Below are 11,912 nucleotides of genomic sequence, written 5' to 3' on the forward strand. Positions count from 1 at the left end.
AAAATAATTACAGAACAAAAGCTGGAAAACTTGAGTGCAATCTACATCTCTTGAGATGTACCACACCCTGTAGCAGAAAGGAAATCATTAACTTTTAACTGAGCGGATTCATTAAATTTGAGAAAAGTGAGGGTTTCTTCATCTTTTCTCCCTCCTTGGTAACCCTTGGTCCCGTCATTTTTAATATTCCCTTTTACTATAGTCTTTGTTTCCTCCTCCATTATTTCCCCATGTAGTTTTCCCCTTTAACCACCAGGTGTCAGAAGGGAATCTACTCACCACAGCTGCACCTTTTTTATTATTTATATATTTATTTTTACAGGTGCATTGATGCGACCTTCCAGGCTTTTTCAGGCTACAGTCCTACAACGCAGCCAATGTTCAGGCTTTTCTTCCAATAAACATAGCCATGAGTAACTTTCAAAACATGTTATTTGTTCGGTCTTGGAATGGTGTTTATAAAGCATAATTTTCACACAGAAGTAACACTGGGAGAAATACAGACATTTATTTGAAACGCTACATGAATGCAACATTTTAAGTAGACAAATTGTGGCTTACACATTTTTTACAAGACGATTCATCAGTGAAAGCCCAAAGCTTAGGTTTATAAAAAGTTGACAGGCAGACTTCCTTAAACTTTCTGAACACCAATTTGAACAAGTTTTGCGTTTAAGCATCCTTTTAGAACTAGGAAATTAAAATTCATTTGTGCTTAAAGAAATTCTTAGAATTACTTATTTTTTAGGCATAGGGGATTGGCTAAAACAATACTGAATGTAGTTTTGACACATTATTCTAATCCTTCTTCCCTCACCCCATTCCATCCACTCCTATCAGTCCTCCTTTCTTTACTTCCCATTGAATCTGAATTCTTACAGCCCCATAATTCAATACATATAAGGATGTCAATTCCCCAGACTGGGAAATGAGCAGACATTCTTCACTTCAACTTATTTTTTTTTTAGACTTTTAAGGGAAGGAAGAACCCTCCAAGCCTAAAATTTCAATGATTTTCAGCACCTTAAAGATTCTGGTACAGTGAAAATATGCAAGATGTGAGGAAGGGATACAGATGGAGAGGGACATGTGAAGAATAAACAGTCCTAAACAAGCCAATAGTCCAGTATCTAAATACTGTCTGGATATTGAGATAATAGAGAAGATATAAGGGTTAACTTACTACAGAAAATGAAGTAACTTCACAACACATCGAATTCCCTGCGAACAACAGAACAATACCTACAGAAAAGCAGCCTCCTGATGGAAAAACCAGCAACCCCTTCATTCTCTGTTATGGAAATGAAGAAAATAGTTCTTACTCTTTCTGACTGCAAAGCAGTATAAAGCGCTATTCAGAAGCAGTCACCTGAGTAACTCATCTACTTGATCATTCCTCTCCTGTCACAGTTGAGGTTACAGCTATAGTTCATTTACCTGATAGCAGAAATGAATAGTTTCGTTTGTCATTTTCACCCTCCCAGGAAGGCAACATTAGAGGTACTGCTGCTGGGGACATTCAGCATGATTTCTTTCTCAATAAACATCCTACTTCGTATTTACACAACCAAACTATTACAGGATCATATTCACCAATGCAATACGGTAAACAAATAACACCTTATCAGCAAATTTGTTACAGCGTTTCTTTGATGAGTTACAGACTCTATCTACTTCATCTAGCACAGATTTAAAATACAAAGTACTTATTCTAGATCTATAACACCTTCACAATCACTGTATACTGTATATAATAAGCATACGTTGAGTATGCATGTATACTACACATGCATTCTAACTGTATATTTATTCAACTGTGGGTGGGTATGTGGGTGAGTGTAGGCACACTACATATCCACACACATAGGCACACCACTTCCCCAATATATTCTCAGCAACTCTCAAGTTTAAACTGTTGACAAACTTAAAACGTGGATATATACAAAACTAAGAAATGTATAATAAATAGGGTTGGTTTTTCTACAGATAAGAGTACGTGTCTGTGCTGTAGCAGAGGAGGCAAACTTGGCAGGGATGATATCGAATTTAACTAAAAAGAAACCCAAAAAGCAGTTCTAAATCCAGGTGCAAATTTGAAAAAGTAGAGCATAACTCTTCTTCCCCCTCACCTTGTAATATCATAATCCTCAGTGTATAGGAAGGTATGAACATTTTATCACATGGCCTTATGCACAGTTACCACACTGTGTTATTTTTCTGCAGATTTAAGTCTGTATTATAAGAAAGTCTGTAAGAAGTCAGTATTCTTTTCCCTTCTGCATCTCTATCTAATGCTAACAGCTGATAAACAGAAAAAGAATTGAATTTGGCTTGAAAAATAGGTCAGGATTCTCATCCCAATTTTACAGATGGGTAAACTGAAGCTTGGCAAGGTCTCACAACTTTCCTGAAGTTGTTCCAGAAGGTAGCAAAAGGGCTGGAAATGGAACACAAACATCTTAACGACAAATCTTTCAGCATTAACAGGTGCCTATCTTTTTGTTCCTATCTCAAAAGGCACAGTATGAATGACAGTATCAGCTGAGATGGGGAGAGAAAAGCAAAGGATGTTTCTGTTGCTTCCTTGTTTTTGAGGGTTTCTTTTAATATTTTCAAAGTAAATCAGGGCTGCAACATACCTGGAACTGTGGCTGCTGCATTGAGCAGCACATGCACAACCCATTTGTCTGAGACTAGAGATTTCCAAGCAGCACTATGCCCAATACCTTTCAAATCCATAAAATTATAGCTTTAGTTGGCATAAGTAAGGGGAGAAAATGTCATTGTTACTCCAGAGAAATATAATATGGCTACAACAATCTGGCTTGTAATAAAAAACTCAGCTTCTCAGTAACAAGCTAGTGTATTTGTCAGAATATGAAACACTGACATAACATGGCCAAATGTGCCTGTCATGCTGCACAATAAATGCAGTAAAATGTAGTAAAATATTTTACAAAACCTTTATGCAGCCCACCTGCATTCTGAGGTCACATCAAATTGATCAGTGACCATTAAATCACAAAAACACTATCTTCAACCAATGCATAATATCCTGCTTGCTGTAGTTCTGCTTTACCTAATTCATTACAATAACATTTATAATAGAATCCCAGAACTAAACCCTAAATACCACACTGAAATCAAATAAACTGAAATTACTAAAAAAGTCATCTTTTTTATTTTAAGATGAAACCAACTGTTAGCAGCCACTGTTACAACAACTTCCTTCAGGACACTAACAACATCAAGCATTATGTCTTTTTTAGAGACAAACAAAAATTGTTCAAGGCCACAAAGGAAGTTTATGTTAAAGAAAGATAAGAAATCATGTTCTTATCTCTCATCTCTTTGTTCAGACCATTATGCCTCTCTTTCTCTCACATAAGCTGGTTATTCTCTGCATTTACATCATGACCATAAAGTGATTTTCTTGCTGGGAACCCAGAGCATAGGGGACCAACGCTTTAATATATTTGAGACTTGGCAATAAACCTCTGCCATTATTTCCTATTTCGTTCACCATTTACCTAGACACTTTTTGTTTAATAAGAGCTTTCTCAGTCACCTCCTGATTTTCTTATTTACTCTGAAAATTGTACTTACAGCATCACAGACTGTTTATAGAAATTGTGGCACCATAAAGGCAGCATTACCTCACTGCAGATTTAAGGATGATGAATAGGCAGACTGTGAGAGAACAGGGGTTTTTAATGTTAAATACAGACATTGGAATTAACAAGAAAACATGTAATGAAAAAAAGCACTAAATGGATTCATGTTTCAACTTGATTTTTTTTTAACATTTTCTCCAGCAGGAATGTCAAATACTTCTCTCATCACTTTTTTAATTTCTGTTTTGCTTAAGCAAAGGACTAAACTCTCTCTGTTTTATACAAGAGAATTATTTTGATCCTAATGGCTAAAAATGCATTCTTAATAGGAATCACAGGATCTGTACATCTATACCACCTTAATGTGGAGACTGTTCTTCAAACATAAGTAGTTTTATGAGCAGCAGAACTCACGTCTAAACTCCTCTTCTTAGACATGAGGGGCTGCAAGTGCTGATCTAGTCATACGCAGCAGCTGAAACATTCATTATATGTGGATTCTATGTGACCTAGTATCACAGATGAGTTCACTCAGTATAGACATGAGTGTGTCTCCTCTACATGGCTAGATATTTTCACCATACATAATAGCTGACACATCTACCCTTCTATCAGATATTATGCTTCAAAAATGGGAGAAACCTCTCTAAGAATTATGGAGGAAAAAGAAAAAGAAACTTTTAATGAAAACAGAAGAACAGAACTTTAGGACCAGAGAAATATGCACAGAAATGTCTTTGATTACACAGGAAGGATTTCCATGGAATAAACCTGTAAATATAAATTTAAACACCCTTTTTCTAGTCTTCCAGGATATAAATGGTGTAATGTACTACAGACTTTCTGGACTTCAACTATTTTAGACTGACACACTTCAAAGAAGTTCCAAGTTTCTCTAGAGAACCATGTAAGCAGCTTGTGCTAATTACAGAGAGCCAGTTACAACACAGTCACTTGCTCTATGGAAACAGAGGAATTAAAGGATTAAGAAAACATAAGATATGCCAAAATATCATAATATCATCCTTTTAATTCAAAATTTACAAGTCAAGATTCGGGTGTTGGGGATGACAACACTATGACTACGCAAGATGTTATCAAAGGCATGAAAAAAAACTGTTGCTGAGTTATATTTGTTCACTAACTTCTTTCACTTCTAATATTGCTAACAGGCCTAGTCAGCCCCACACACGTGTTCCTTGTTATGTCCATTTGCTTTTCAGTTGGTTTCCCACACATCAAGCCAGACTATGAGCCTCAGGAGGGAGTTAGCTGCTCCTCCAAGCTGCTGTGAGTCACTGTGATGTCTGCTGCGTAAGCCAAATTAAGCCTGAATTTCTTGCTTCCACTAGGCAGCAAGAACAATAAGGACAAACATGGCAAGGACGTGAGAAAAGATCAAAAAGCCAGGAATCCTCTCCCTCAATATCCCTACTTTCCTGTCATAGCTGCCATAGTGCATGGTGATGAAGGAAGTAAATGAAAGACTTAGTGCAGAATTGTGAGAAAGATTACAATATTCCAACTTCCAAATTTTCAGTGTTACTTTAAATATTAATTTCTCATGACAAATGAAAAAAAACTATGCTACCTCATAAAATAAGTACATATTCTTGTACCCTGTTAGAAGTACAAAGACTTATGTCCAGATTTATCCTTGGATGTGATCACACCTGTGACACATGTATTTTGTTTAAGCCTAAAATAAAGCTGTGCTAAATGAATACTTACCTAATAATTCAGCCTATTATTATTGTTTGTATATAGATTCCTATTGTTTTGGTAGATGAAACTCAATCACAGAAATTAAAACACTAACATAAATTGTTGACTGAAAGTTAAAACAAGTCACTTCAGCATTTTTTGTGTTACAGATAATCAACTATTCAGGAACATCAATGGAGGAAGACTGGAATCACAAACATCCCTGCCACACAAAATTTTTGAACTCTATTCTGAAATCAAGAATTTTTCATTTGATCTTAGCTGTCAGGACAAGACACTGGGGTAAGAAATAGGGTTTCAGGTTGAGACCAGTCAGTTTAATGGTGATCATTAACCTGCTCTACATCATATTTTTAAGAAGCCCACTTTGTGGACAAGAAGTTCCTGAGGTACTGGTGGCTGGGAGGGAATTTTGGATGGGAAGGGGCATGAGGGGAAATGCCAGTATACACATGCACTTTGGAAGTACCGACCACTGCCAGAGAGAAGATACTGAGTTTAGAAGTAATGCTGTATTGCCACTTCCATACTCATTAAAAAAACACAAAACCCGCCCCCAGCAATAAGACCAACATTGAATACAAACTCTGTTTTTTTAATTATATCGGCACTACTCACGAACAGTACCTTCCTTCACTTGCAGGAGACTGCATAAATTCATTCCTGTGCATTGTGCTTTAAAACAGTCACCCTCGTACTCAGAAAAGCAGATATAACAGATCCATCATACGCAACTTACAACTGCTTGCAGTGTCCTTGCTGCCACAACTGCTTTTTGGGCATCATGAACAGCTGAAAGAAACACAAACCTGCTAATCACTGAGGTACACCTATAACTCTTAACATATGTTGCAAATATAGTCTTTGCCTATTTCCTTTAAAAGCACCGCTTCCGTCTCATCCTAGCAGAATCACCAGCAGTTTGTTTTCATTCAAATCCTTCTCTCTGCCAGACACTGGAGTGACTAATGAACTGCAGAATCTGGTCTGTATAAAAATTTGACTTCGCAAACTAACCATCAGCATTGTGATGACACTGCCACCCAAAATATCACAGTAACAAAAGAGTAACAATTTACACGGGCTCTAAGCCAGTCTGTCCTTCCTATTCAAATTTCAGGAAAGCATGACCTAATTTCTCTACAACTAGTAGAATCTGGAGCTTTTGTTAATTCAGCTTCCTTTCCTTTCTTTATTTCAGCATATGTTTTTGCCACAGATGATTACAGTCATTAGGAGAAAAAATATTTATTTGGATAAAATTAAATATGGCAAGCATATAGCCTATAATAAGAACCTAAGAGTAACAGAAAGAGCCTGTAGCACGCCTTGTCAACAGCTGAATACCTCTCCTGGTTATCTAGTGATAGACTCCCACACCTCAGACCGATCAGATGCACTGTAAATTCAATTCTGTCTATATTAGAACCATGTTGTTCCGGTCAAAACAAAGTTTTCTGAATCTTCCAGCAACTTCTACACTTCCAGTATCATGCCCACTTTACAAAAAAGGAAGATTAAGGCAGAGAAAACTGAGGAAAGAGGGAGAAAGAAGTAATATACTAAACAATACAAAGCAGTAGATCCACTACTCCTATTTTCTCTTTCTCATATACAAGGCCAAATGGATATCCACTGGAATTGGAACGAACCATACAGCATTACCCTGTACAATTTCTCACAGCAAGGTAATATAAGAGCTTGTGTTTTAGTTCCACTTAATCCTTTTTAGGTGGTATTTTCTAAAATCTCCAGGTACACGAAGAACAGATGTCTATTGCCTTTCATTTCAATATTTCAGACAATTCCACAGTTTGTGACTAATTTCTGAGTAACAAGGACTTTGTGTTTTATATTTAAGAACACAAATTTGAAACAAAGTTGCGGTGGCTACAATAACACTTTTCCCCTTGTAAATATGTTATGCAAGTATTTATCTAAATAACATTTTTCTGTGGAAAGCTTATCTGATAACTAGTTAGCATTGCGCTTCAGACATACTGTCTCATACATTTGTATAGGACAACATATACGGTTAGCTATAAAAGTGATCTGAGCGGATATGAATATTCCTCTGTTTATACACAAGTTGCAATAATGGTATTCACTACTTTTATTCTGGACACTACCTGGAGAAAATCTGCAGCCAGACTACAGTTCGGCAGGTCACTGCCCCCTGCATTCTAAGGCAATGGAAAAGGCAGTCAGGTTTCTATTTGTTCACTATTCTGTTTCTCATTTGAACAGAATCCCATTAGAAATGGATAACCTAACTTATCAAAAAACCCCACTTCTTTCCTCATGAATTTGTACAGGCAAGCATTTAGATTTTGACACAGATTTAGCCATTTATGTTTAAAAATCAGATGCTTAACAAGTAGCAGTAAACAACACATCCAAAACATAAGGTCTGTTTTTCCAGGTAAGAAAATACTGTGACTTATCACCATCACTGTATTAAACAACATTAAAAAGGTCAGAAACTAATTTCTGCAAATGCTTCACCTCTTTGTTTTACCTGCTTCTGTGTACTTTAATCCTACTTTTACTTCTTCGTGCTTTGCTTTTGGTGGCGGCCAGACAGTCTGGAGTCTCCCCGGAGTCTTGTCATCTTGCTCTGAGGGACTCAGGTCAGGCTGTTAAAATTACGCAAGAAAAAATTAAAGTCTGCAGTACCAACTGATTCCAAAACAGCAACCGCCATGCTCAGCTCTACATGTGTACTCCAGAATGGTTATCTGCCTCATTCTACTGATTGAAACAGTGCTCAGTTGGTTGGAAGGGATACAAAGAAATCAGTGTAGAAAAATAATTTGAGGAGGAAAATAACATAATGCATGTGACATACAATGATTTGTTGAAACTGTTCACATCAGCGTGGAAAGCAGTCTATCCTTTGGTGAACCATAAGGGTGGTCACTAGGGTTTTTTTCTGTTTCTTTTTTTCTGTGTGTAAAGACCCATCCGTGCTCCTCTTACAAGTAAACATTAGTGGGATTCACCTAAGACATCATTTGACAATATAATTTTCTGGAAGCAGAGCTAGTTTATGAAATTCCTGCCCCACCCCCAGCAGCTTGCTCAGTCCACATACCACGTAATACTGCCACATCAAAGTGCTGCTGCAGCTGTTAATGGAACTGCACTGTCAACTGGAATGCTAAAATAACCCTTTAAATGGGGAAAAAAAACCCACTAAACAAGCATTCTTTGAGAGATTTACATTTTGGTTTTTTTTTTTACATCTCTAACATTTCTGTAATCTGATTTACAACATGCTACTACATGTAATTGCATAGACACAACTGCAGCAACAGCAAAACCCTATATGAAAGTGGCCCCATAAATGGCCCACACGAGCAAGGAAAAAGGAAAGGCAAGGCCCTTTTACTCTGGCTTTGCCCTGAGAAAATGTACATTTGTACTAGACCGGACATTAAGCAAACATTTATAAAAGCCACTCCTGCTGACTGCTGTGCTTCCTCCTTCACCGTATGTGATGACAGCTTCCCAAATAGGTTTGCTGTGAGCTACACAAACGCTTACGCCAGCACAGCACAGGGAATGGTGTAAGGAGGAAGACGCAAGCCAGGAATGGGAAGGGCACACACAGACTACAATTGCTGTACATGCCACGGCCAACGAGTAACTATTTTCTCCTCCCCATGTGTAATTTACTATGAACTGGTATTATCGGTCCACCCAGGTGTCAGTCAAGATTTTTAAAAAGTTTTTAATTTTATGTCAGAATAAAAATTTGAAAGAGAATACAACCAACACAGCAAATTAACTTAAGTAGCTTCAGGTTTAGGGTCCAATCCTGCAAATTTAATCATTCAGGTAACTCCCCCTTTAGCCAACAAGAACAATCTTCTGGGCTGATTATATCTGCCAAAGATGTAGCTGTAAGAATTCTGGGTTGGAGGAACTTTACTCACTTAATTAAAGAGTTCAAATCACACTCAAATTCATTTATCATTATGGTTCTATGAAAACTTAGCATAGATTCTTTTTCATTTCTTAAAAATATACTAATTAAATCTCCATATGCCTAAGAATATTAACTGTGCAAATGCTTATATTAATCCATAACTTGAGTCGTCTAATTGGAATCACTAAGTTATACTCAGATAAGGTTAAATGCTTATCAATATTTGCAAAGCCAGATATATGCATGTAAATAAGAAAAAAATTACTTTAAATTCTATGTCTTGGACAAACTGAGTTGAAAATCATCCATAACTTCTTGTATCAGCTCTTATCATTGAATTATTCCTACAGGCAAAGTGAAATATTACTTTTAAAAATAAAAAACTTAATGAAAGAGAGTGAGAATGAGAAACTATTAAATAATACTACAGTAAATATTTGCAGAACCAAACTGATTTAAAGCCATACTTAATATGGGCAACTGTTTTGTAGAGATCTTTTAAAATCAGAAACTGATTTTTAAGTTCTTACTTCTAATAGAAAGACTGTGACTATCACCACTTCTCACTGAATTCTGCTACAACTGCAGAAGATCAAGAATTTTGACAAATTAGCCCCAAGATTTCTTCAGTTGGGAATCCAAAATTTGAGATTGCCAAAAGAAGAGGACAATTCTGACATTTTGACCTGAAGTCCCCACCAATCATTTTTAAACAAGAAATTATTTTTTATCCAACTACTTCCAGATCTTAGGAAGAAAAAGTAATTCAACCTACAGATTTGTCTGATGGTCCATCTCCAGGTTTTGATTTTGACCTTTCAAATACAGCTTTCAAGGACTCTTTTTCATTTCTCATTTTGCGTTTTATGGCTTCCAGCTCTGAAGTATCTGCAGTTGTTTCTTTTTTGGGAGGCCGTGTGAATAAAGCTTTAAAGACGTCCAGTGCAGATTCAGCAGGGCTTGATTTTATTTCCTCAGAGGGAAATCGTGGTTCTGTTTTGCCAGAGGCTTTTTTCTCTTGAGGTTCATCACTATCCTCAGTCTCCCCAGATCCCTCCCCAGAGTCCTCGATTCTATCTTCATTCTTGGAGACGTCTATGTTTAACAAGTGCGAGAGTTGTTCCAGGAAAGTAGGACTTGCTTTAGGTTCAGCTGATTTTTTTTTAGTGGTCGAACCTGATGTAATACTGGATTTCTTAACAGGCTGTCGTAATTTAAGCAGAGCTAAATCATTCTCCCTTGGTTTAATTTCTGTAACAATTTCCCCATCCTCTGTGGTTAGTCCCTTTTTCCTCACACGTAGTCCACTAAAGAAAGCGGGCAGCTGGAAAGTTTTTTCAGCCAGTGCTGGTTTTTGGAGTGATGTATTATCAGCTGAAGGTCTTTGTTCTTCATCTGGAAGTTCTTGAGGGCATTCCCCTGTAGCAAGCAAGCGACTGAACTGCTCATCCATTAACATTTTGTCTTTTCCATTGGAGTCATGCTCCAGAATACCATCCAGCTGTTTTGGGAGCCACTTAGAAATTGGTGGGTGTAACTCAATGTCATCTGTATCCATAGTGTCATCACTGTTGCTGTGCCCTTCTGATTCTGACTCTTCCTTGTTTTGATTGTTATCGTCCAAAGCCTCAGGAGACAAAGCAGCATTATTTAGCCCAGATTCGCTTGTATTGTTTTCATCGGTGTCTAGGTCCTTACTCTCTGTGTCCGATTCTGTATCACTTGTTGTATGAACCAAAGTACCTTGTACGAGAATAGCATCCTTGTCATCATTGTCAGATTCAGACAAAGAAGTCTGTACAAACCTTAAATGGTGAAGAAGTAATTCATTTTGCTCAGCTAACTCCAGTTCCAGGTCAGTTTGCCTGCCAGACATTGGGTCAGCTTGCCCACTGGTACTATTCATGCCGTGCTGATTTTCTGAGTCGTTATTACAATCATTATCATTCCTCTCATGCCAGGTGTGAGCACAAGTATTTATACTGGTGTGCAAAGGTTGAAATGCTTTAAGCACTGTTTCTTTTTTGGAAGCTGTAGATTCAAAAGTCGTAAATCCAAAAAGTGTTTTCACAGAAAATGTAGTGAAAAGATCAGGTTCATTTTCTGCTGTATTCTCCAGGTCTGGAAGCTCCCTACAATCAGGCACCGCATTTTCTTCTTCCATGTTGCGTGAAGTACAGAATAGGTTTGCTTCTAGCAGTGCTACTAACTGCTAAACAAATATTCACTACGTGCATTCAGACAGCAGACTGAACTCACCACAGGCACTGCAACAGGCAGCACTCCCCTGCCCTGCGAAGGCAGCCAGCCTCCCCCAGGTCACCCTGCCCCTCCTTCCAGTTCCAGCGCTGCAGCCGGCGGTCAAAGTGTCCGTCTGGTCTCCAAACTCTGCTTCAGGAGCAGCAAAAAGACCCACCGTAAAAAAAAGTTCTCAGCAGTGTCGGTAACTTGTTCCTTTACACAAAGGGCTTTTTGTCACAGCAAATATGCCAGCGCACTAATCTCGGTTGAAAATTCGACCAATGGTTACTGCTGGGACTCCTGCAATCCTACTGGCTGCACACAACTTCTACGTGCTAAAAAGGCTGTATGAACAAGCCTCCTGAACAGAACTGGGCGCATTTGTAGTTTGCTACTTCCTT

At 37.8% G+C, this 11,912-nt stretch overlaps 1 protein-coding gene across 1 annotated transcript in view; it reads right to left on the bottom strand.

Moving 5' to 3' along the window:
- The window catches only part of FMN1 (formin 1), a 157,833-nt gene extending 146,399 nt beyond the window's left edge, over positions 1-11,434 (bottom strand). The window contains 2 exon segments of the mRNA XM_009285818.1: positions 7,858-7,975; positions 10,046-11,434. Of these exon segments, the coding sequence (XP_009284093.1) occupies positions 7,858-7,975; positions 10,046-11,434 (1,507 nt within the window).
- Positions 11,435-11,912: the final 478 nt, after the last annotated feature.

Source organism: Aptenodytes forsteri, unplaced genomic scaffold (genome assembly GCF_000699145.1).
Source record: "Aptenodytes forsteri isolate BGI_AS27 unplaced genomic scaffold, ASM69914v1 Scaffold124, whole genome shotgun sequence".
Classification (NCBI taxonomy): Eukaryota; Metazoa; Chordata; class Aves; order Sphenisciformes; family Spheniscidae; genus Aptenodytes; species Aptenodytes forsteri.